The 23,278-nt window shown below is 43.4% G+C and overlaps 9 protein-coding genes across 9 annotated transcripts; 5 read left to right on the top strand and 4 right to left on the bottom strand.

Annotated features, from left to right (window-relative positions):
* Positions 1 to 54: 54 nt before the first annotated feature.
* Positions 55 to 1,070, bottom strand: EAE98_004016 (uncharacterized protein). The gene is made up of 2 exons (XM_038951636.1): positions 626 to 1,070; positions 55 to 553 (listed from the first exon to the last, which is right to left on the bottom strand). Exons 1-2 carry the CDS (start codon positions 965 to 967, stop codon positions 281 to 283), a joined length of 615 nt encoding a protein of 204 aa, XP_038812109.1. The 5' UTR covers positions 968 to 1,070; the 3' UTR covers positions 55 to 280.
* Positions 1,071 to 1,274: 204 nt separating this feature from the next.
* Positions 1,275 to 1,893, top strand: EAE98_004017 (uncharacterized protein; the record flags this gene model as incomplete). The annotated part of the gene is made up of 2 exons (XM_038951637.1): positions 1,275 to 1,343; positions 1,399 to 1,893. 2 exons carry the CDS (start codon positions 1,275 to 1,277, stop codon positions 1,891 to 1,893), a joined length of 564 nt encoding a protein of 187 aa, XP_038812110.1.
* A 509-nt stretch (positions 1,894 to 2,402) lies between these two features.
* EAE98_004018 (uncharacterized protein) lies at positions 2,403 to 2,930 on the bottom strand (the record flags this gene model as incomplete). The annotated part of the gene is made up of 3 exons (XM_038951638.1): positions 2,403 to 2,513; positions 2,565 to 2,641; positions 2,699 to 2,930. The coding sequence occupies 3 exons, from the start codon at positions 2,928 to 2,930 to the stop codon at positions 2,403 to 2,405; spliced, it is 420 nt and encodes a 139-aa protein (XP_038812111.1).
* Positions 2,931 to 3,160: 230 nt separating this feature from the next.
* EAE98_004019 (uncharacterized protein) lies at positions 3,161 to 6,591 on the top strand (the record flags this gene model as incomplete). The annotated part of the gene is made up of 2 exons (XM_038951639.1): positions 3,161 to 3,232; positions 3,289 to 6,591. The coding sequence occupies 2 exons, from the start codon at positions 3,161 to 3,163 to the stop codon at positions 6,589 to 6,591; spliced, it is 3,375 nt and encodes a 1,124-aa protein (XP_038812112.1).
* Positions 6,592 to 8,406: 1,815 nt separating this feature from the next.
* On the top strand, positions 8,407 to 9,882 carry EAE98_004020 (uncharacterized protein; the record flags this gene model as incomplete). Its single annotated transcript, XM_038951640.1, has 1 exon — positions 8,407 to 9,882. One exon carries the CDS (start codon positions 8,407 to 8,409, stop codon positions 9,880 to 9,882), a length of 1,476 nt encoding a protein of 491 aa, XP_038812113.1.
* A 1,445-nt stretch (positions 9,883 to 11,327) lies between these two features.
* Positions 11,328 to 12,359, bottom strand: EAE98_004021 (uncharacterized protein; the record flags this gene model as incomplete). Its single annotated transcript, XM_038951641.1, has 2 exons — positions 11,328 to 12,246; positions 12,304 to 12,359. 2 exons carry the CDS (start codon positions 12,357 to 12,359, stop codon positions 11,328 to 11,330), a joined length of 975 nt encoding a protein of 324 aa, XP_038812114.1.
* A 2,820-nt stretch (positions 12,360 to 15,179) lies between these two features.
* On the top strand, positions 15,180 to 18,673 carry EAE98_004022 (uncharacterized protein; the record flags this gene model as incomplete). Its single annotated transcript, XM_038951642.1, has 2 exons — positions 15,180 to 16,387; positions 16,447 to 18,673. 2 exons carry the CDS (start codon positions 15,180 to 15,182, stop codon positions 18,671 to 18,673), a joined length of 3,435 nt encoding a protein of 1,144 aa, XP_038812115.1.
* A 1,015-nt stretch (positions 18,674 to 19,688) lies between these two features.
* Positions 19,689 to 21,661, bottom strand: EAE98_004023 (uncharacterized protein). Its single transcript, XM_038951643.1, has 2 exons — positions 21,121 to 21,661; positions 19,689 to 21,056 (listed from the first exon to the last, which is right to left on the bottom strand). Exons 1-2 carry the CDS (start codon positions 21,363 to 21,365, stop codon positions 19,796 to 19,798), a joined length of 1,506 nt encoding a protein of 501 aa, XP_038812116.1. The 5' UTR covers positions 21,366 to 21,661; the 3' UTR covers positions 19,689 to 19,795.
* A 517-nt stretch (positions 21,662 to 22,178) lies between these two features.
* On the top strand, positions 22,179 to 23,261 carry EAE98_004024 (uncharacterized protein; the record flags this gene model as incomplete). The annotated part of the gene is made up of 1 exon (XM_038951644.1): positions 22,179 to 23,261. One exon carries the CDS (start codon positions 22,179 to 22,181, stop codon positions 23,259 to 23,261), a length of 1,083 nt encoding a protein of 360 aa, XP_038812117.1.
* Between the last annotated feature and the right edge of the window lie 17 nt (positions 23,262 to 23,278).

Here is a 23,278-nt window from a genome sequence, read left to right on the forward strand (position 1 = left end):
ACAAGCAATAAAGAGAATTAGATCTCTTGGAGAAGCTATATTGTGTCTATGATGAGCAGGTAGTCAGAAATTCAGACTGTGTCCATTATCATTAGGTAATGCCCAAATTAAAAAGCTACCTCAATGTCTCATCGGTTCCCTATATTCATGAATCTCAAGTCGTGAAAATGCCACTGCCAGAAAACGCCGATTGATGTTCGATTTATAGCCCACCATTTGCAAAAACAAAAAAATCGCTCTCGAGATCCGTCCGTAGATTTATCACGAATGTGTAAGGTGATCACTCATTCCCTTGTATATCAGGAGTGTATGAACTTGATAAGTCGACACCGACCTCATTCAACAGTAGTTCGTTCAAAGGCGACCCATCTCTCAAATATATCCACTCCCCTGATCCTGTGCCTTCTTTTGAGTCTTGACCCTCACTCGTAATCACAAAATCGTAGCGCTTTGGCCCGGATGTGGGAGAAGAAAGCCAAATTTGTTTATTTGGTGGCTGCTTGTTGATGACATAGGTGCCGATGGGTGGAAATGAGAGTGTAAGAACCCCAGCCTATATAAAGATCTCAGTCAATTCTAGGAAAGCACCTCATAGAAGGCGCGTGAACCTGGAGAAGAAACGTACGCTATATTCGACATCGACATCTTCCCTCTCCTCTTGCAACTCCTCTAACTTCTCAACCATCATGTCCATGTACTTATCCGATAACTCATTGTATTCTTCTTGACTGAGCTCAGCAGCTTGTTTTGGTTCTGGATTGCTTTCCAGTATCTTAGGTTTAGGATTCTCGGATTCCGGGGACAATCCTTTGCCAACTTTGTTCGAAATTGTGATAGGGCGGAAGGTTTGATAAGCAACACTTGGTCGAATGGTTGGAAATGTTCGACCTCGCGCAAGCAAATTTCGAGAGGTGCCACATTGGCGGGGCGCACTGCGAAGAATCTTTGCGAGGAATGTGCGAGTCATTGTTTCTTTTGAACGAAGTGCTTTGTAGGATAGAAGAGGAGGATTGATGGGATGGGTTCTGGGTGGATGGATGAATTGATCGTTCCAATTCTACTTCGTAGGGTTGATAAACAGATTGGTCGCACAGAGCTCAATTGAATTAAGCTTTGAGCTAGCTACCCCACGTTCTTTCGCTTCATTGGCATATCGGGATTTCCACACCACGATCCTATCATCTGCATCGTGTTCAGCCTTCTTTTGTCGGCCTTTAACATAATTCTTTGCAAACAACAAACTCATCTGGTTCTCCATATACTTGCACTCAAAGATGATCAACGCAGTTCTTGTCTTCAATAATGCTGGGCAACCACGGCTTACAAAATTCTACACACAACTAGTGAGTACTAGCCACTTACCATCCTCCAAATAATCTTTACTAACAGCCCAAACAGGAAACATCAGTTCAACAGCGACTTATTTCAGAAATATTCACACTCGTATCTAATCGTCCTGCGGGTTCATGCAATTTCCTTCCGCTTCCGCCTCTTCTCGCCTCCTCCTCCACATCCAAAACAGATTCATCTCCTCACAACGATATCCCTTCCCTCGTCACATATCGGCATTATGCGACACTATACTTCATCATTATTTCAACATCCACCGAATCACCACTTGCTCTTATCGATCTGATACAAGTATATGTGGAGGCACTCGATCGTTTATTTGAGAATGTATGCGAACTAGATTTGATCTTCAATTTTGAGACGCTGCATGCAACTTTGAGCGAGATGATCGTGGGCGGTGTTGTTATTGAGACACAGTTAGAGAGAGTTGTGGAAGGGGTGAAGGCACAGGGAAAGGTAGCAAAGAGACCCTTGAATGAAGGAAGGGGCGGAGCATTAGGAGGCATGGGAATGGGGGGAAATTTTGCCTGGGCTACTCGATGAAAGCTAGCGACTGCTTTGGTATACTCAAGACCAACTACAATAAGAGAACGCCCATCATTAAGCAAGACCACAAGGCTGCAGAAATACTTGACCGAAGGCTGGCATCGAGGAACATGCCGGAGAGTATTTGTAGAGGGCATTTCAACACTCTCAACACCAAAGTCGGTTCAGCTGCTTGAAATAACATAAGTCTCACATCTACTAGTTATGAGCACAAAAGAGCCCCAAATGTTGTCAGCACATCGCTCTTCTTGGTTACATATACATCACCGCCAAACTGTGCTCTCAACATCTAACGATGATTCAAGGTTACAGAGAGTGTCCTCGAGTGAACGAGATCTATGAAGGATTGAAGAGAAAGCAAAGATATCTTGAGCAAGATTTCTGGTCCATGCATCATGTACACTTCCAACCCATTGGTATTTAACGCCTCCACGCCGAGAATATACTACTACAAATTATACAATATCGCGACGTTCTAGCATAGCTTCGTAAACATGACCTGTGCTTCAGGTGCTATTCTTTGCTACAGGTGATACATCTTCGGCTTGATCTACACGTTTGTGAACTTGATCCTTTGACCACAGTGATCCTGTAAGTCCAAAAAACCATTCCCGGACCTACGATTCGTCAATATTTCATGTCTTTATTAAATGCATAGGTATTCATACTCCTTGAAATGGTGCCCCCTCGTGAACCAAGTTGTCTTTATTCCAATCCGCGAAGAGTACTCCGTAAACTATCACAACTGTTTCCCATATATCAGCATTCTGTAATCTGATGTACCCTCGCATAATCTACCCACATAGAATAGAACTCAATTGAGCGACTTTAACAGCTTTTGTCCATTTCGGTCTCGCCCACTTGAGCTTCGTTCTCCTTTTGTATCTTCGTTCAAGTCGGAATTGATGCTTTTGTGACAACTTCGAGAAATCGGGAGGCCACAGTCTTTTCGCCTTATACGGATTTGCATTCGGATCGTATGGTAGCTCTAACCGGGTTTGCTGGGCAGCACGTCTAACAAGTGTGCGAAACATTCTTGTTGATGTTATAACTATAAAATCGTTTCAAGCTTCACTTGAAGCTGGACGAGACTGTAACTATTTTGGCCTTAGGCATCTATACATAAACATCCCACCAGCCCGCAATTTCTAAGTTGGTGACCCGAATTTCAGTGCGGTCTCTCTGACTCAGTGAAACTTCTGAAACAACAGCATATACTCTGCAGAGAGGATATTGAAAGGCCTAGAATTTCAATATCGCAATCATGGCAGCTGTTGAAGCCACTGCGAAGGCTTTGGAGAATGCCACAATCTCCAAAACTAAGGAGTTAAAAGGCGTAAGTACCCCTCAATTGGCTGAATCACAATAGTTACTAACCACGAAATCTTTTAGACTGAGAAGAGAGACAAACTTATTGCAATCGAGAGAAAGTACCAAGCACAATGGGAAAAGGATGGTGTATTTCAACCGGATGCTCCTTCAACTTCCGATGTGCCCCTCCACTCTGTCTCCGCCGCAGAGTTGCGCGAACAGCACCCTAAATTCTTTGGTACCATGGCATATCCTTACATGAACGGCACTCTTCATGCTGGTCACAGTTTCACCGTCAGTAAGATCGAATTTACTGCAGGTTTCGCACGTATGCAAGGAAAGAGAACTCTGTTTCCTATGGGTTTCCATTTGACAGGTTTACCTATCAAAGCAGCCGCCGACAAGCTTGTGAAGGAGATCAAGCTTTTCGGAAAGAATTTTGAAAACTACAAGGAAGAAGAGGTCTCGGAAGAGAAGACAAACACCCCTACACCAACCACCCATCACGAAGACGTCACTAAATTCACCGCGAAAAAAGGAAAGGCTGCCGCAAAAGTTGTCAAGATGAAGTACCAATTCCAGATCATGGGGGCATTAGGCATTCCATTGGAAGACATCCATCAATTCGCAGACCCACATTACTGGGGTGCCTACTTCTCTCCTCTGTGTAAACGAGACCTTACGAATTTTGGAGCTCGTATTGATTGGAGGAGATCGTTTGTTACAACTGACGCCAACCCATACTATGATGCTTTCGTCCGATGGCAGATGAACCGCCTCAAGGAGCTTAAGAAAATTAAGTTCGGAAAGAGATACACAATTTACTCGCCAAAGGACGGACAACCATGCATGGACCATGATCGAAGTGACGGAGAGGGTGTTGGCCCACAAGATTACTTAGCCATGAAGTTAAAGGTCTTGGAATGGTCGTCAGAAGCCGAAGCTGCTATTAAGGATAAAGTCCCAGCGGATGCGGATATTTTCTTCGTACCCGCTACTCTTAGACCAGAGACGATGTATGGTCAAAATTGTTGTTTTGTCGGACCTAAGATTACGTATGGTGTTTTCAAAGTTTCAGAAAAGGAATACTTCGTAATTACCGATCGCGCGGCAAAAAACATGTCATATCAAGATATTTTCTCTGAAAATGGTAAAGTCGACAAGGTTGCAGAGATTGTTGGTTCAGCATGTGTTGGAACCTTAGTCAAAGCTCCTCTCTCTGTACACAAGGATGGTATCAGGATACTTCCTATGGAGTCGGTCCTTCCTACCAAAGGTACTGGAGTTGTCACCTGTGTACCATCTGACAGTCCAGATGATTATGCGACTATCATGGATCTCGCGAAGAAGGCGGAGTATTATGGTATCAAAAAAGAATGGGCCGAATTGGAAATTATTTCTGTCATCAACACGCCTTCATTTGGAGATATGTGCGCTCCGTTCTTGGTGAAGAAGCTCAAGATTGCTTCACCAAAGGACAAGACAAAATTGGAAGAGGCAAAAGAGCTTGCTTACAAGGAGGGTTACTATCAAGGTACCATGACATTCGGAGAGTTCAAGGGAGAGAAGGTCGAAGTTGCCAAACCTAAGGTCAGAAAGCAAATTATCGAGGCTGGTGAGGGCTTTGCATACTCAGAACCCGAGCGAAAGGTCACCAGTCGATCTGGAGATGATTGCTGTGTTGCATTAATGGATCAATGGTACCTTGACTATGGGGAGGACTCCTGGAGAAAGGAGGCCCTCGCACATGTTGATTCTGGTTTAAACTCTTACTCGCAAGAGACCAAAAATGGATTTGAAGGTGTCCTCAACTGGCTCAATCAATGGGCCTGTGCCAGAACTTATGGTCTAGGATCGAAACTTCCCTGGGATCCTCATTTCTTGGTTGAAAGTTTGAGTGACAGTACCATTTATATGGCATACTACACCATTGCTCACTATCTTCACAACGATATTTTCGGTAAGACTCAAGGTCTTGCTGGAATAAAAGCAGAACAGATGACAGACGAGATTTGGGATTATGTCTTTGCTCGTCGGGATATCAGTGATGAAATCTTGAACCAGAGCAAGATTCCAAAGGAGACTCTCGAGTCTATGAGGAGAGAATTCGAGTACTGGTATCCACTTGACCTTAGAGTATCAGGAAAGGATCTTATTCCTAACCATCTCACTTTCTTCCTTTACATTCATATTGCCATATTCCCTCCAGAGTACTGGCCAAAGGGTGTCCGTGCCAATGGCCACTTGCTCTTGAATGGAGAGAAGATGAGTAAATCTACTGGTAACTTCATGACATTATTTGACATGATCAACAAATATGGTGCAGATGCCAGTCGTATCGCGTTGGCTGATGCAGGAGATGGAGTTGCAGATGCCAATTTCGAGGAAGACGTTGCTGATAACAATGTTCTCCGTCTCTACACCCTTCGAGAATGGTGCGAAGACATGGTCAAGGATCAAAATAACCTTCGTACTGGAGAGAAGAACGATTTTCTTGATGCGCTCTTCGAGAACGAAATGAATGCTATTGTTCACGAATGTCGTCAACATTACGAAGCAACAGACTACAAACTTGCCCTCAAATTGGCTCTTTATGACTTCACAGGCGCTCGTGACTTTTATCGTGAAGCAAGCATCGCTGCCGGAATCAAGATGCATAAAGATCTGATCTTCCAATATATCGAGCTTCAAGCTCTCCTTCTAGCTGTTATTGCGCCTCATTGGTCTGAATATATCTGGCTTGAGGTCCTCCACAAACCCACTACTATTCAAAAGGCCCTTTACCCCGACGTTCCAGCCCCAATTCCAGCTCTCAGTGCTGCTCGTGATTACGTCCGATCTACATCCTCGAATATCACTTCTGCAGAAGCCGCTCAACAAAAGAAGAAAGCGAAAGGAAAGGACATCGGATACGACCTCAAGAAACCCAAGAAGCTTACCATTTTCTCTGCCGCTAAATTCCCTGTTTGGCAACAAAAGTACATCGACCTTGTTCGCGAGTCTTGGAACCCAGAAACAAAGGCTGCTAATGACAAGGAACTGAATGGAAAGATTGCTAAGATGGGTGAAATGAAGAAAGCTATGCCTTTCGTACAAGTCTTGAAGAGGAGATTGCAAAGTGGTGAGGCTCCAGAGCAAGTTTTCGAGCGAAAGTTGGCCTTCGATGAGAAATCAACACTCAAGAACATGGTAGCTGGCCTTAAAAAGGCAGCTGGACTGTCGGTGATAGAATTAGTCATTGTAGATGGTGAGGAGGGCGCAAAGAAGGGTGTTATCGTCCCAGTTGAGGGTGGTGAGGAAAAGGAGTATGGTACTTTGCCAAACATGGCTGAGCAAGCAATTCCTGGCAGCCCAACCTTCTTATTTGAGAATGTTGAGATTTAAATAGTAAATTAGATATCAAATTGAAATGTTTTAAGTAATTTGATTGTCTTAATGATTTGATTAATCGGATCTGGAAAGGTTTAAAGCTTCCAAGCTCTCAAGCTTTTAGATTTTGATGATTTGAAAGTTCGAATTCAGCTCATGGTTCTAGATTTCAAATGTTCTAGTGAAGCAATCTAATTTTTAATTCATCGCCCAAGAATTGAATCGTATGAGAAAGACAATTTGGCTATTGGCAGCATCAAGCGTATGAAGAAAATTTGGGGCTGTTCCGCCGTGAATTGAATTCGGCAATAAAAAACTTCTTATGGAGCATTTGAAACTCTGCACCGCTCTAGTTGTCCTGGGTCTCAACCATTGATTTGAGGATATAGCTATATTTAGATCTGTATGGAATGTAGATGTAGAATGTTTTGATTGCGATATGAAGAGATCTCACATTCCGAATGCGTGTATGGAACGATGAGCGCGGTTCAGAGTGCTAAATGGTGCAATTTTGCGAATTGCTCTTTTCTAGTGGTGAGATCTGAATTATTCAGGAACTTTGATTCGCAGGTGAGTATTTGTTCGTTCATGGTCATATTTTTGGTGGTCTTCGTAGATACTTTCTCGCATGGATTCAGGTTTTACCTGCTCTTCTGTACTTACAACTATCTATTTTTTTTTTTTTTTTAAAAAAAAGACACAACCTGACTTTTAATTCATAGTTGTTATGTGCTTAGAGCGGTCACTTAACTACGACCTATTGTAAATATATATGGAATACTAATTAAGGGCTGCTTCAAACCGTGCCCCTGGGAGGATGGCACAAGTTGTTCTTCAATTCTTTTTTTGGTTTGTCATTCTGAACTTCTTGGTATCTGATCACTAGGAAATGCGCTGGATACTTTTATTTGCGATGAACGCAATAGAGAATGTAGGTAGTGTGTAGGAAACCAAGAGGGGATCTTGAAAAGCTTGAGAATATTGATGATCGAAAGTTCGCAGGTGTATAGAGGGTGCGGAGACACGAGCTAAATGTAAATTCGCCCTTTACAGAGCAAAGAGAAACAAAAATTCGCAGACATAAAAAAGCATTGAAGACCCGAGAATTGCATGCAGCAATGCCCGAGTTCGGCATGCTGAAGAATGCGGACGGCTTAAGCGAGACTGGAAGCATCTCCGTCTATCCGAAGTCTGCGAACAAAAGTTCCGTTAGCTAACATCAAAAGTAAGGGATCTAGATTGCGATGAGTAATCGTGAATAGAACGATGTGATGAACACAAATATTAGAGGATATTTGGTCGATTCAAGTGCAGGTTTTCGAAAGCGGTTATTCAAGGAATAAAGAAGTGGATTTGCCTGCTGTCAAGCTTAAGCAAGCAGTCGATCCGTCAGTCTCAGTATTTTTCCATAAATAACTTTGCTCCTATCCCAATATCTGTTTTCGTAACCGATAGAGAGGAAGCTAAAATCATAAATTGCTTTGTTCACGCACTGATATCTTACCATCCTCTACGTTTTCATGATGAGGTCTCTCCAAACCTATTCCTAAACCGAGTTCACTCCCGCAATCATGGACGTCATATATGTGCAAACGATCCCAATATCTATAGATAGGACAATTTGCCCCCCTGAACTCCCGCTTGCGGTAATACTCGGATAAAGAAGCTCTCCAGAGAGATAGTTGTATATAACCATGCTAGTCATGTCTGAGCCAGGTTTTGATCTCGTGAAACTTTTCTCATCAGATACCTTCGTTCTAAAGTTTAGAATTCCGATACCTCCCTCGTTCGAACTTTCCAATATCAAGCATTTAGAACCACACTGTCAAGATGCGTTTTCACTACGCTATCGTAGCGGGTCTAGCTACCCTTTCGCTCGCAGCTCCGCAGGCTGAAATTCAAGGTCAAATTGATAATGCCCTTGCTGAAATCAATGCAAATACCAATGGAAATGGCAATGGAAACGGCAACGGAAATTCAAATGGCAATGTCAACGAGAATGGAAATAGCAATTCAAACAGCAACAGCAACACCAATGTCAATGAAAACACGAATGTAAATGTCAATGACAATGACAACGAAAATGGACATCATAGTTCCAAACCCGTCAAGCCAACTTCTGAAAAACCTCCACCAACTTCCCATAAACCTCCACCAACCTCTCAGAGACCTTCCACGACGACCATCAGAAGCACCATCGATGTCACTTCTACCATAACGGTCCGTCCAACCAGTACGGTTCAGCCCACTACTCGATCAAGTTCTTCAACAGGCTCCTCAACCGGTACTATATCGGGTATTACAACCAGCCGAACATCAACTTCTAGCACCAGCAGAAGCACCTCTGAGTCGTCTTCAAGAACTTCTAGTACTTCCAGTACTTCCAGTACTTCGAGAAGCTCTTCTTCCACTTCTTCTTCCATCTCATCCTCATTCTCATCCTCATCTTCCTCCTCTTCGTCAGGCACTGGAACTGGCACCCGATCTGGTCTTACAACCAGTCGTGAAAGTTCTCAAACCGGTAGTGCTACAGGTGGAAGTTCTGGTGTCGTCACTACGACTTCTCCCCCACCTGTTACCACCGCTACCAACACTGGAAGCGGGACCGGTGGCAACTCCGGCATCGTTACTACACCCACAACCCCAATTGTTCCTCCTCCTCCTCAAACAACCACCAATGTTGTCCCACCTCCTCTCATCCCAACCACCAATGTTGTCCCACCTCCTCTCATCCCAACAACCAATGTTATCCCACCTCCTCTCATCCCAACAACCAATGTGGTTCCTCCACCCGTTGTAACCAATACTGGTACTCAACAAGGCAACGTTGTTCCACCACCCAACACCAATTTCCCCGAAATCACCATCCTCCCCGTCCTCACAACAATCACCACCGTCAATCCACCCATCACAACTATTACCTCTATCCCCATTGTCCCCATTGCTCCTATCGTTCCCCTTACCATCTCAGCCAACAACAGAGTTCAAACCGTCCAAGGTGTCGAAATCACCGTCAACGGCGAAGCCACTGTTGTACCTGCCACAGAGGGTCCCGTCAATATCGTCTCCACAACTGTTGTTTCGGGACTTACCCTCACGACTACAATTCCGGCTGGAGTCATTACCACCTTTACATCTGCCGGACAAACATTCACGACCCTGGCTCCTGGAGGCGGACCTGCTGAAACTAGTGCTGGAGCTATTCTCGGACAGTTTACTGGTGGTGCTGAGAGAGTTAAGGCACTTGAAGGCGGTGCTGTCATCGGACTTGTTGGATTTGCTGTTGGAGGATTATTGTTACTTTAAAGTTTCCATTTTGGATGTTATTGATTTGATGTTTTGAATGACTTTTGTTGAGACTTTGCTTGGATTTGGATTTTTCGGATTTTATCTTGTTCTGCGTTGATATCTTGTGTTGCTTGCGTTTGATAGTTTGTTTACCAGAGTTTACACGAGGTGGTAATGGACGAGAGGGGAAAACAATGGACACCTAGTGCAATGGGAAAGATCGTTATGATTGATATAAATACACGGCAAAAATATAATGCATTAATGTTTAATTTAGAAACATATGAACTTGGCATGTTATTGCCATCTATCTGAGCTTGAGATTTCTCTTATTTGTGGTGCACTTCTTCGAGAGAGAACGGTTAAAAGTGCAAGATGTGTGTGGGGAAGCAGAGGGATTCTTCTACCGGTACTGATTCGTCATCGGTAGTGGTATTCGATACTGCATGCAGCATCCCGCCCAGGAAGATATGCATTAAGATAAAGAAAGAACACGCACAATTATGTGCATACCTTTTCCCTTACTGTGGTATATGTGACACGCCCAAAGTGATACCCTGTCAACATCAGTAAAACTACACGTCAACTAATCATCACTCCATCTATTGCTACTCACCTCTCGCCCGACTTTGGCCCACTGTATCCACTCGTCCTTCCACCTTCATTCATCATCCGCAATTTTCCATTCAAACTCGGGTTCAGATTCAGATATGCAACAAAATCTTTTCCATACCCATTCCCTCGCTCTCCCCCCCCCCCCACACTTTGCCTCCCATCCAATACCATACACCGCACAAACTCGGGCCCAAATTCAGACATGCAACAAATCACTTGATTTCTTTATCACCGGTACTTCTAAACATCTTCCAACCCCATTCGCTAGTCAAAAGTCATGAAGGAGTCTCATCGTACGACATCATACTATTTCGCTTAGAAATCGTACGACTGTTGTTGGTGGTGAGACGCTTATTTTGACTATTTTGCCGCTTTCGCAGGGGCCAAGAGGAATAGGCGAAGGTCATAAGATGTAGATGCAGTACATTTGGTTAGTAGAGTGGGTGATGGAAGAAAGATGTATTCTATTAATGTGCAATTCAAGGAGGCATTCACAGTGGTTGAGCATCATTCACAAAAATTGTCATATATTAAGGCAGCATACGATTTTTTAAAGTATAATAAAATTAAACTAAGTTGGAACCGAAAGACAGGGAGAAAAACGAAATCAACATACGCTGTGGAAGGCAATTTGCCCGTTGGAGTACAAGATCTAATGATTATGTTAGCAAAAGGTGCTTTCAAGTCTTTTCAAGAACATAATGATGAAGTTGAGAGTAATCAGACAGCAGTTGGTACTTTTTTTGTCCACATAGAAGATTACAGAACAGGTCTGTGAATAAGGTATATCATCATATTACTCTCCATCCTCCGATAAAATAAAAACAGATATGCTTACCAAAATTGTATCATCCAAGCTTTCTCTTTTTGAAGAACGAGTCCATGGTTCTTTGAGTGGAATCATGTTTTAAGCTTCCTAATCCACCTCGGGTTTTCTTAAGCCCTTTGAGATGATCCACATAATTAACAGACTTTATCATCAGCGACATGGTAATCTCAACCTTGTCAACAGCATGATTTAGTGGCTTCACTGTGTCTTGAACATTTGATTGATTATCCAAAGAAGAAATCTCGGAATGATCAATCTTGTTCTTTAGTAACTCCATCGAGGTTTGAGCATTGGATTGTTCATCCAATAATGAAGGCACCGAACCAACTTTGGAAGGTGACACTTCTTGAATAGGCTTGATATCCAAATCCAAGTAGCCAGTATTTGACCAACCACCAAGATATTCTAGTCCACGTTCAGGACGTAAAACATCAGGACCAATGGAGACATTCTTTGGATTGAACCGTCTTAGGATGACTCGCCAGAGATGATTCAAAATGATACCATGAGCCACGATAGCAATGGTATGATCAATCAGATTGTTTTCATCGATATTGAGAAAATGCATCAGATGCTCATTGACAAATGTTTCCATCCGCCTCTTCATCGATTCCTTCGACTCCACATCTTTGAATCCTGGATCCATTCGGTGTGCCTCGGAATGAACTTCCTTGCCGGTTTTGTTTGAATCTTTTGAACGTTCATGAAATGGTTTCCTTTCGTAGTGACCAAAGTCTTGTTCTCGAAGAAGCTTAAGCTTTGTCACTTCGAAAGAAGGGACATTGTCTTGAGCAACACGAACAGCTTCTGCCGTCTTGATGGCTCGTTGAAGATCGGAAGAGAATATATGGGAAATTTTCGAAGCGGCGAGATGGGTGCCAAGTCTATTGGCTTGCAATACGCCATGGTTCGTTAGTGCAGAGTCTGTGACGCCGGCACTTGAAAACGTTAGCTAAAGGAAAGATTGAAAATATTGCAAAGCGGAATAAGCTTACTATACGTTGGCAACATTATCGACGGTCTCGCCGTGCCGAATTAGAAGAACCCTCATCCCGCCATATGGGAGAGGAAAGAAGCAATCATCAATGGAATTTTACCATAATTGTTGAATTGTACAAAGTTGTGTTCGTTGATGACTAGGTATGTTGGAGGCAAAACATTTTATGGTTGCAAAGAAAATGTAAAATTTGATTTGCCGAGTTTGCTTAGTCATCATGCTAGTTGCATCCACCAATCTTTACTCTAGGCCGAATTTGAGCCGGTGACATGTCAATCGGATCTAGCTGACTTGCGGTTGTCATTAAAATATGCGTTCAGTATTTCACTATCATGAATCAGAAACTTATTTTCTTCCAATCGTATCTTCGGAGTATCTGATAGTTCGGTTCTCTAATGCATGATGGGGTGTCACCATAGATTCCTTACCTCGAAGCACAAGAAATCTACTTGGAGCTTGAAAACATGGGGAAATAAGTTAACATTAACATATCTGAAGCTAGGGTTGATATTGAATGGTCTCATTCTTTGCAATTTTAAAAGTAGAGGCATGCCCTTTCCAATAAGTGAGCAGAATGTTGACAAGTTAATCGATTCTTTCACGAGACACAAACACTCTATACATGACTCTAACTTTCCTTTTCTTCCTTAAGAGTTAGAAGCTACCTACCAATTTACTTTGTGTAAACCTTTAAAGAATCCAAAACAAAACTTTCGAATATTTTGAAGGTGCCAGGTTTCTTGATTTTCGAGGTACTGCCGATCTGTATCCATAACCCACAAATCAGACCTAGGGAAGGAACTATTTAACGTCATGTTGTAAGAAAGCTTGAATTAGCTTTGGTCACCTTCAGACCTTCCCCTCATGGCATCAACGTTTGATGTGGGTAGAAAGAGTCAAACAGACAATTCTCTGCTTCTTCTAATCGTCAAATCGACTTAACAACGCCAGAATATCTACTCATTACGGGATAGAGCTCCGATCACCTCTTCATAATAACAATTGGTATCCCATTCTCCACCTCACAGCAACGATACAATGGAATCGTTGGACCAAAGGAATGTACAAGACTTCTTTTGGGGTGCAGGACGTCTATTTGGATTTTCGGTACTTATCTATTTGGAGTACATGAAATATATGCTTCGAGAATTACGAGACCAGACATCAAAAGACCCGACATGCGAAACCGTTCAACTATTGTATTTATTGCTTGGATTCTTCGCTTTAGGCGTACAGATATTCGTCTTCCTCGATGGATTCACATCGATTCTGGTGCGGACAACGTCTTTCCTGATCAATAGATCTGATAAGATGGCCCGACTCCTGTTGTGGACTCTTCGACCCTCAATTGTGACGTTGATCATGTGCTCGTCCATGGTACTTCAAATTGTGCACTTGTGCGTTCTCATGCTTGTTATCAAGGATTTTTGGATTGGAAAGAGTGTGAGGTGTAGCATTTCGTGCCCTATACCATCAGATAGTGTCCAAGGGGGCTCAGTCTACCGCGCGATAAATGGTTCCTTCTATTCTATTGAGAGATAGCAAAGAATGAGCTCGGACCATGATGCAATCATCTTCGGATATTGTTAGGATCTATTCGGAGCATTAATGGCTTCATCAGCGATATTGAAGGTTGATAGTGAATGAATGGCCTCTAGCAAAGACACTAAGAAGGTAAGTCGATGAACTCAAGCAAGGCTAGAGACTCGTTGGATGTCTGCTAAAATTCTCAGAATTCTAATCTAACATGTTTTCCTTGTATGTCTCTTGCACCAGCTTCATACACCGAACAGCCTCTCGAACAACCTCCCAGGAATTGATTCTGACCTCGGCGGCATGACTTGTATACATTTGATCAGCGAAAGTTGTTAGTGGTACAAAGGGTTATTGACATAGTTTAAATTCGTGCTTAGAGCCTGTATTCAGTCCAGTAATTACATAGTCTTGTTTCATTTCTTTGTTGCTGGTTGTTGCAAAAGTGTACTGTGGGTGATTATAGATTATTCGGAAGGGACAAGATAGCTTTGCTGCTAATGAAAAATTTCTTTAGCCATGGAACTTGCTGGATACAAGAAAATGTATTTTCAGCATAGAACTGTGCTGTATTCTTCTTCACACTTCTGTGCATCTTTCATGTTGCCTTCACCAAGTTCTAAGAGCTCATACAAGATTTGTTATACACCTTAATACCAATAAGCAGAAAGTAGTGTACACACGGGCCATGTCAAACTGGTAGTGACCAAGTCCTTCGGACGCCTCAGCCCACTTTTCCATCCTACAACAATATCCAATATCCAACAGAACTTACACAACTCCACCACCACAGCTCCAAATCACTTGTCATTAACTGAAAATTATTCCCCAGGATCTCTAATATCTTTCTACAAATTCTCGGAGGAAAATTCGAAGGTAAATTGACCTTTTTATTGTAGTAGTTTTTCACCTTTTCGGTTCATTAGTTTTGTGGTTCTGCATTTTAGGGGAACGAAGTTCGCTTCATCAGCACTCGCCAATTTCACTTCATCAACTGAATGTAGTGTCTTTCATCGGGGTTTCATTAACGATGAACGATTTATTTTTCACTTTGTATTTCCTCTACATCTTATATTATACTTACCTATATGTAACTCGCACTTGCCTTTTTGTCAAATGGCATAAAATATATGGTATATCGGCGATACTTCATACTCTACGACAACAACTACTGTTGATGATAGCAACCTTGTCGTCTTTTACCTTTGACATGCACTTTTAGTTTTAAGTCAACTTTATGCTCAAGGAGTATATACAATGCCTGGCATTGTCGTTTCGTTTCTTCATCGCTGTCTTGATAGATTCGTCACTAACAAGTCTGAATCAATTTAGTATTCAACAATGGTAAATATGGACAACAAATCCCATCCCAATCAGGATGATGACAACCCAAATGTCACAAACAACAACAATCAAGAGAATCTCAATGAAAGCATCTTCAGCCTTCCCAATATGTTTAACAGCGCAAACTTCGCTCAGGCTAGTATTCTTTCTAAAGATGCCGAAAGCGCCATGACAAGCCCAGTTACTGGCTACACTAGCATTTTCTCTGATGTTCCTAGCAGCACCTATAACAGCCCCAGCTCTGCTCATACAAGTACACTTTCAAATGGCTCGGGTAGTATTATGAGTAGTCCAGTTTTTGCTCAAACTAGCATATTTGGAAGCGTTTCAAACACTCATTCGAAAAGCCCTGTTCCTGCTCAGACTAGCATCTTCGGAGATATTCCGAGCAGCAAGTCGACCAGAACAACCTCAGCGCAAGCGAGCACTTTCTCGAATGCACCAGATAGCACCGTTGAAACTTCAAAGACTGTTCAGTCCATCATCCCAAGCTCCGAAGTGGATTTACTTCCTGCTGACCCTGAGCCGGAGCAAGACCCCGATATCGATCCAGACGCTAGCCTCGATGACAACTCAGACGTTGAAATGGATAGCAACACCAGCTCCCGCTCCATCAGCTCTTCCCCCGAAGCCCCTGATTTCAACGCCCCTGCTGCTCCAGCCTCGGAAACTTTCTCTGTCCCCTCATACCGCTCCTCTCCATCCATGCGATGTAACATGCCCCGTAATTTCCAAGAACTAAGTATCATGTTCAACAGCACCAAACGCACTGCCGCTATTAAAGGACAAGCGCATCGAATTGGAACCGCTGGCGCTGATAGAGATGATAGCGGAACCTATGATCCGAGTTTAGAACGGAAACGAAATACGAGGAGTACGAGAGCGATGACTAAGAAGAATAAGGAGAATAGAGGAGAAACTGTAAAGAGCGTGGGTACGGGTAGTGAGAGAAAAACGAAGGAACAGGGGTCATTTGAGCTGGTGGTTACGATTAGATTGACTAGTGAAAGAGGATTGGAGTATTTGAGAACAATCACGCTGGGTCCTGAAGATGACGAGAGGAACTTTCCACCGATTCAAGAAGCGGATGATGAGGATTCGAGTGATGATGATGATGATAAAGATGATAAAGATGAGGAGATTGCGATTGATTATCCGACCCCCTCAACACGGAGGAAGAGGATCAAAACTTCACATAACCGAAGGTACGCTCTATTTTCCTTCCCCTGATTACTTTACAGAAAAACAAAACTAACAACCCCAGATCTGACGGCCTAACTCTCTCTGATCTCAACAACGGCCACCCCCAACGTCGTGGCTGCAAAGGCTGTTTCGAAGCCGGTGACGACGAATGTTCTCTCATAGAATATAGTCACGAATGGCCTTGTGAGAGTTGTGAAGATGCAGGTATCGATTGCGAACTCATCATCCCGCCCGAACTAAAACTTTCCTGTATTCGGTGCAAGGAAAAGCTGCGAAAGCGATGTTCCTATGCGGATGATGGTGGAAAGGATGTTGATTCTTGCAAAGCGTGCGAGGAAGCTGGTGCAAAATGTATTGCTGGTCCCAAAGCTGGTTCGGGACCTTCAATGCGGATGACGGATGTTCTTGAGAATATTGGGGCTAAGAAAAAGGGAAGCTCGAATAGTAAAAAAGAGATTGCGAATAAACTGTTGGCAACAGCTATAGCTACGGTCACCAACGTTGCGAAACCAAAAGCCGCGCCCAGGAAATACGTTTCGTGCAACCGATGCAGACTCGAATTCAAAGCCAAATGTACGCTGAAGCGCGATGAAGAAGGACCATGCAGTCGCTGCATCAAAGCAAAAGTACCTTGTACTTTCACAATGCTACCACTCCCAGTCCCCACACCTTCCAATGAGGAAAAAGGCAAATCAAATCGAAAAGAAACCGTTCCAGTTCTCAGAACCCCTCAAGATATTACTCAAACCATCATTCTCGAATCAACTAGACTCAATGATCGAGAGTGGCGCACTACAAATCCTCATGCTCGACGCACCAAAGTCCAACAAAAAGCCTACGAGAGAGCTATATCTTCTGCTTCTCCCGATGAGCACTTCTCAATGGCCAACTCCACCAACAAACACGATTCCTTCAGCAGACTGCCTTCATACGACCTCAAATACTCCACACAAGCTACGAAGCAACTCATTCCTCCAACCTTCGCCCTCCATCACAAAGGCATCCGCACCATAATTATTCCCACTTCCTTTGCGCACCCCCTCACATTCAACTACAAGCGCGACCCAATGGCTCTCTACCCTCCTTGCGATTTCCACTCCACTCCCTTCTTCGGGCTGTTCGGTTACGGCATCCGCCACGTCACTGTTGTCCCCTGGCCCTCCATCACCGGAGCCGGCTACGAAGAACTCGAAAACGGGTGGGGAGATAGTGGAGCCGGCCATGACGCCACGAGAATGTGTGTAAAATGTACATACGAGCGAGTCAAAATTCTCGGGTGCGCAGAACACGAATTAAGACCATTAGAAGGACTGGATGAGCGAATGAGAGATGATAGGTTAGTGAGAGATAGTGTGAAGGCCTGCGAGGAAGGAATGATGCAGGGGAAATGGATGAAAGGTAGCGGGGAGACGCCGGAGCGGGGAAGTCGGGCGGATTTGGTGTGGAGAGCGAAATGGTGTGCGGTTTGTCCGAGGCCTGGGGATTGGATCTGTAAATTTGGGGATACGTGTAATGGGCGGAGGAGTCTGTCGCATTCTACGCAGGGTAGTCAATCACATGTGAAAGGATGTGGTTTGATTCTTTGTGATACGTGTTATGAACTCCATGGGAAGGTTCAAAAGGGAGGGAAGAAGGGTGGAAGAATTGTTCTGGGCAGGGTTATTCAGTTGGCGGGGAGTCCGAGTAGAAGGGATGATTATCCAGATGGGGTGAGGGCTGATGCGGGATTATTGAGGGAAAACGGGGAGCTATTTGTTAGGACACTGAGAGGAGGCTGCGCAGGGAGCAAAGGAGAAGTCAAAGATGGCGAAAGAAGTTTAACGGCAGGCGAAACAGAAATTGCGGGGAGAGGAATAAATGGGGGTCATAATGGTATGAATTCGGTTGGGAACAGAAAGCGACAAGGAAAAGGCCTTGATGCAGCTCGACAACGACAGACCCTAGACTCGGTTACAGTAAGTAGAGGAGTCGTGGTGAAAAAAGAATTTGCGAACGTAGCGAAATCGAAAGCAAACAATAGGGTTGAAGCTGAGGACAGAGATGAGGAGATAAATGAAGATATCAAGGAAGAAGATAGAATGGAGGGAATGTCAGGTGGAGTGCTGAGAACGGTTGCAACTCCAGCTGCCAGGGCACGCGAGGCATTCACCGGCGATTTCACTGGTGATGGAGTGGCCAGTGGAAGGTGGAAGGGAAAAGGAGTAGATAGACGATATCGTCGGGAAATAGGAGCGAATGATGTGATGAGAAGTAGTACTGGGAGTGAAGTTATTGAGTTGAGCGACTAGACAAATAAAGCTTGACTGAGCTTTATCTATCTAACACTTAACTTCTTTCATCATCTATGTTCCTTATTCCAGACTTACATATCAAGAGATATCTCAAGTGGCATTTTGGGAATATTATTCTTATTATTATTATATTTTTTTTTTTTTAAAAAAAAGGAAATTTAGCGCTTGTTGTCTACATCTCTTAACACAAAACGCATATAGAACGACACGGGATGTACTCCAGCCAGAAAAAAGGTATCCATAGCATAAGAAATAGGAAAGGTGGCGGGGGAAGATTTCCTCTACATCAGATAACAAGGAATTTGCATACACAGTTTTCTTTCTTAGATTATCTTTAGCTTTAGCTTTAGCTTTACCTATCAAATATTAGTTTCAAATATTTCTGATACATGATCTGGGTCATCGCCGAACTATCGGAATATCTCTTGTGTCCGACTAGGTAACACAACTGAAGTTCGACGAGCGTCTTGTGCGAACTTGCAAAGACATGTGGCATCATGCTGGATACATGAAGAACTAAATGGATAGACATTTCGGTTCATGAAGACCTAGATCAAAAGATCAAGAGAATCAATCATCTTCAGAGTCATCTCAACCAATCCCGAACACATCAAAAAAGTGCAATCAACAATCCACACAAAAACTCCATAAATTCTTGAGTTCTCATTATCCGCTGGGAAATAAACTGCACCCCTCCTTCCATAGAACAAAACAAAAACAGTAACAGAATAAAACACAAAATAAAACCCTGAATAGAACAGCCACTTGATCTACCTAGGTACCATTCTCTCGGAAAGTCAACACGCACAATATGAGTTGCATTCCCCGTACATACAGAGATGACGGTTGAATCCAAATCTTAAATGCATGCTGCACAGTATGTAAAAAGTCCTCATCAGGCTATCTCGGAAAATTTTCCTTTCACCTGCTCTCGTCTAAATTATGTTAGAAGCTAGGCAGCCACAAAAGTAAGTCTTTTGATTCCAAGAAAGTCAACAGGACAGAAGACATGAAGCCAAGAACTTTAGAAATATATTGGTATACCATTTCGCATGTCTCGTTTAATATTTACCGCGCTATCCATGTATCTATTTATCTAAGCTCATTTATCTCCCCTCTCTACTTCATTGTAACCAACTCCTCGGCACTAGTAGGATGAATAGCCACACAGCTATCGAAATCCTTCTTTGTAGCTCCCATCTTGACAGCCACTCCAAAGCCTTGCAACATCTCACCACTACCCAATCCCAAGATATGAAGACCAACAACCTTCTCCTCGGGCAATTTACAGACTAACTTATATTTAGTTGGAGCCTTATCTTCTGGTTCCATCATAGCGTAATACATTGCTGTGAAACTAGTATTGTAGCATTTAATATTTTCCTTTCCATAGCGTTCAATAGCTTCCGGTTCTGTAAGACCAATAGAACCGACTTCTGGATGGGCAAAAACGACAGAAGGAACGTTATCATAGTCGAGTTTTGAGTCCTTAAATTGAGGGCCTCCAAATAGACGATCGGCGAGTTTGCGACCAGCGGCAATGGCCACAGGGGTTAATTCAACCTTGCCGACGACATCACCTAGAGAGAAGATGTTTTCGACATTGGTGTTTTGATATTCGTCAGCGATGATTTGACCTCTCTCGTTTTGTTTGACGCCTGCTTTGTCCAAGCCGAGCCTCTCAACTTCCGGAGATCTTCCAATACCCCAGATCAAATCATCCACATCTTCGAGAACACCCTTTCCGTTGGAATCCTCGTAGTGGATGGTAAGTTTACCAGTCTTCTCATCTTTTTCTATTTTGCTCTGGCTAGAGTTCTTGTGCAATTTAACGCCCAAACGTTCATATTCATTTGTGATAGCTTCTTGAACCATAGGATCGAAGTTTCGGAGAAACTTGTCATGACGGATGAACAAATGTGTTTCCGTACCAAGAGCATTGAACATGCCTGCAAATTCAACTGCAATATATCCAGCGCCAACCAAAGCGACCTTCTTGGGTTGTCTCTCGATATCAAAAAATCCATCACTGTCAACACCGTACTCTGCACCAGGAATACCCTTGGGAACAGTAGGACGACCTCCAACTGCCAAAAGAATCTTCTTGGCCTTGATTATTTGCTTGGTGCCATCGTCTAATGTAACTTCTGCTTCATTCTTTCCAGTCAAAGATGCGTAGCCGTGAATATATTCGACTTTATCATTGCCGAGATTTCTCTCGTAAATACCATTCAATCTCTTGATGTATGCATCTCTCTTGTTCTTGAAATATGACCAATTGAATGGTGCGGTGGTTTCGACCGAGAATCCGTAAGCTTTGGACTCATGGATGGCTTCTGCGATTGCGGCAGCGTTGAATGTAACTTTCTTTGGTACACAACTGTTATTCATTAGTGGATATCTTTGAAAGAGATGAAGAAGACGAAGAATAACCCTTCACTCACCCAACATTGACACAAGTACCACCAAGTCTCTTGCTCTCTACTGCAATAGTCTTTACACCATAAACACCACTTGCTTTTCTGGCTGTAGCCAAACCGCCACTACCACCACCAATGACCAAAAAGTCACACTCCTTAGGGACTGGCGCCATATTGAAAGTTGTCGCTGAAAATTGGCGAGAAAGAGAAGAAAGTCTAGTATTTGCCGTCTTGGAAGATGATCGGGCAAGAAAAGTAAATCTTTGCATGAGAGCTATTTTTCAAAGCAAAGCAAAGAGGAAGGAGGGGTGGATTTCTATAGCTTTTGGCGGCGGCCTTGTTTACAAGGGTGGAGGTAGGATTGGGTGACGTCTGAGGAGGTGCTCGATGTCGATTACCAATTGTGTCAGATTGGGTTACACTATACGAAAGTCTAGACTTGAATAGCTTGGAGGTATTCGATAACGATGAAGGGGGTTGTTAGATGGAATTCGAAATTTTGAGTTGTTATCACGATTTATTGATTTCTCAGCAGAAACCTCGGCTCTTCCATTTGTTAATTGTTAAGCCTATCTAGCCAGATCCCTTGATGTTTATGAATATCGTACACATGGTGAAGGTATTTGGAATATCAAAAATGAATGTTATTAAACTGCTTCAATGAGCACTGTGTTTAACAGACGGACAATCTCTCAAGGATTCAATTGACGAGTACCTGCTAGGTAGGTAGGCAGGCTGTACATATTATTCTTATTGGATGCGGAAGGCCCGCGTTGCTGCAATTCATTCCATCATCGACTTCTTGCTCTCGTTCAGGCCATTCCCATAGCCAATGTAGTGGCCTGTTAACCCGAATCTAGTAGATATACGAGAGACCCGAGTACCTGAGCTAGAATTAGTTGAGTAGTCCAGTGCTCCTTCCCGGTGAGCACCTTCTGCATGCACACCAAGCAGCATAGTTCTTATCGTAAGGTTACTTCTTATCGTAATAAGGCTCAAGCAAGGGTAAAAAAAAAAGTTTGGGAATTGCTATCCAGATCACTCTCACATCGATCAACACCAGCCTGCATAAACGATCATGAATGGCAATCACCGTTCCCAGCACCCTCAAAGCTGCGGCTCTCAAACAAATTGCCTTCAAATGTGGCATCTCGACTTCTGGCACCAAACCTCTCATCATTCAACGTCTCCAAGATGAGCTTCCACAAATTACTTCGACAAACACGAAAGGCTCGTCAGCCGACGCCAAACCTCTGCGTATCTTGAGCATTGATATGGGAATCCGTAATTTCTCATTCTGTCTCCTCGAAATTCCCTCCTCGAAACCTACCTCCAAGTCGCGATCTTCCAAGAAGAACTTAAATCCTACAATTCCCATCCCTATCCTTCAATCCTGGCAAAAACTTTCTCTCCTCCCGCAATCCCCTCCAAATGCCGATCCGGAAACCAAAGAAAAAACCCGCAACGAGTTTACTCCCTCCATTCTCAGCACCGCAGCCTACTCCTTAATTCGACATACTCTTCTTCCTCTCTCCCCCACCCACATTCTGATAGAGCGCCAACGCTTCCGCTCCATGGGCTCCAAACATATTTTAGAATGGACGATTAGAGTGAACATGTTAGAAAGTATGCTGTGGGCTACTCTCAAAACATTGGCTGAAGAGAAAGTATGGAGCGGAGAAGTAATTGAGATTGCGCCAAGGAAAGTAGGGAGCTTCTGGGTTGAAGAGAGCGGATTGTTAGATGGAGAGGAGGAGAAGTTCAAGAAGGTTAGGAACACAAAGGAAGTGAAGGCGAGGACCAAGGGTGCCAAGATTGATTTAGTTAGAGGGTGGTTGGAAGCTGGGGAAAAGGAAAATAGAACGTCTCAGAATCATCTTGAAATGGTACAGATAGGTAGTCAACAGGTTAGAGAGGTGAAGGAGAGATACACGGCAAAATGGGATAGGAAAGCTGGGAGAGCGAAGGGATTCAAGGTTAAAAGTAAAACGAGAAACAACGAGGATAAGGAAGAAGAAGATGAGATAATAACAGAGAAAGAAAACGAGGTAGGTAAACTTGACGATCTAGCAGATTGCCTACTGCAAGGAATGGCCTGGCTTAAATGGCAGGAAAACAAAAAGAGGGCAATAGAGGAGGGCGTAGAAGTTTTGCTTGAATGCTGATTGAACGATTCCCTTTC

This window comes from Botrytis deweyae (genome assembly GCF_014898535.1).
Source record: "Botrytis deweyae strain B1 chromosome Unknown BDEW_007, whole genome shotgun sequence".
Taxonomy (NCBI): domain Eukaryota; kingdom Fungi; phylum Ascomycota; class Leotiomycetes; order Helotiales; family Sclerotiniaceae; genus Botrytis; species Botrytis deweyae.

Excerpts from the sequence above, each read along its gene's own strand:
- EAE98_004016 (XM_038951636.1), bottom strand. The coding sequence starts at position 967 with ATGACTCGCACATTCCTCGCAAAGATTCTTCGCAGTGCGCCCCGCCAA. Across the intron at positions 554-625 it reads ATGTCGATGTCGAATATAGC|GCTGGGGTTCTTACACTCTC; the intron begins GTACGTTTCTTC and ends ATCTTTATATAG.
- EAE98_004023 (XM_038951643.1), bottom strand. The coding sequence starts at position 21,365 with ATGCAAAGATTTACTTTTCTTGCCCGATCATCTTCCAAGACGGCAAAT. Across the intron at positions 21,057-21,120 it reads GGTACTTGTGTCAATGTTGG|TTGTGTACCAAAGAAAGTTA; the intron begins GTGAGTGAAGGG and ends AATGAATAACAG.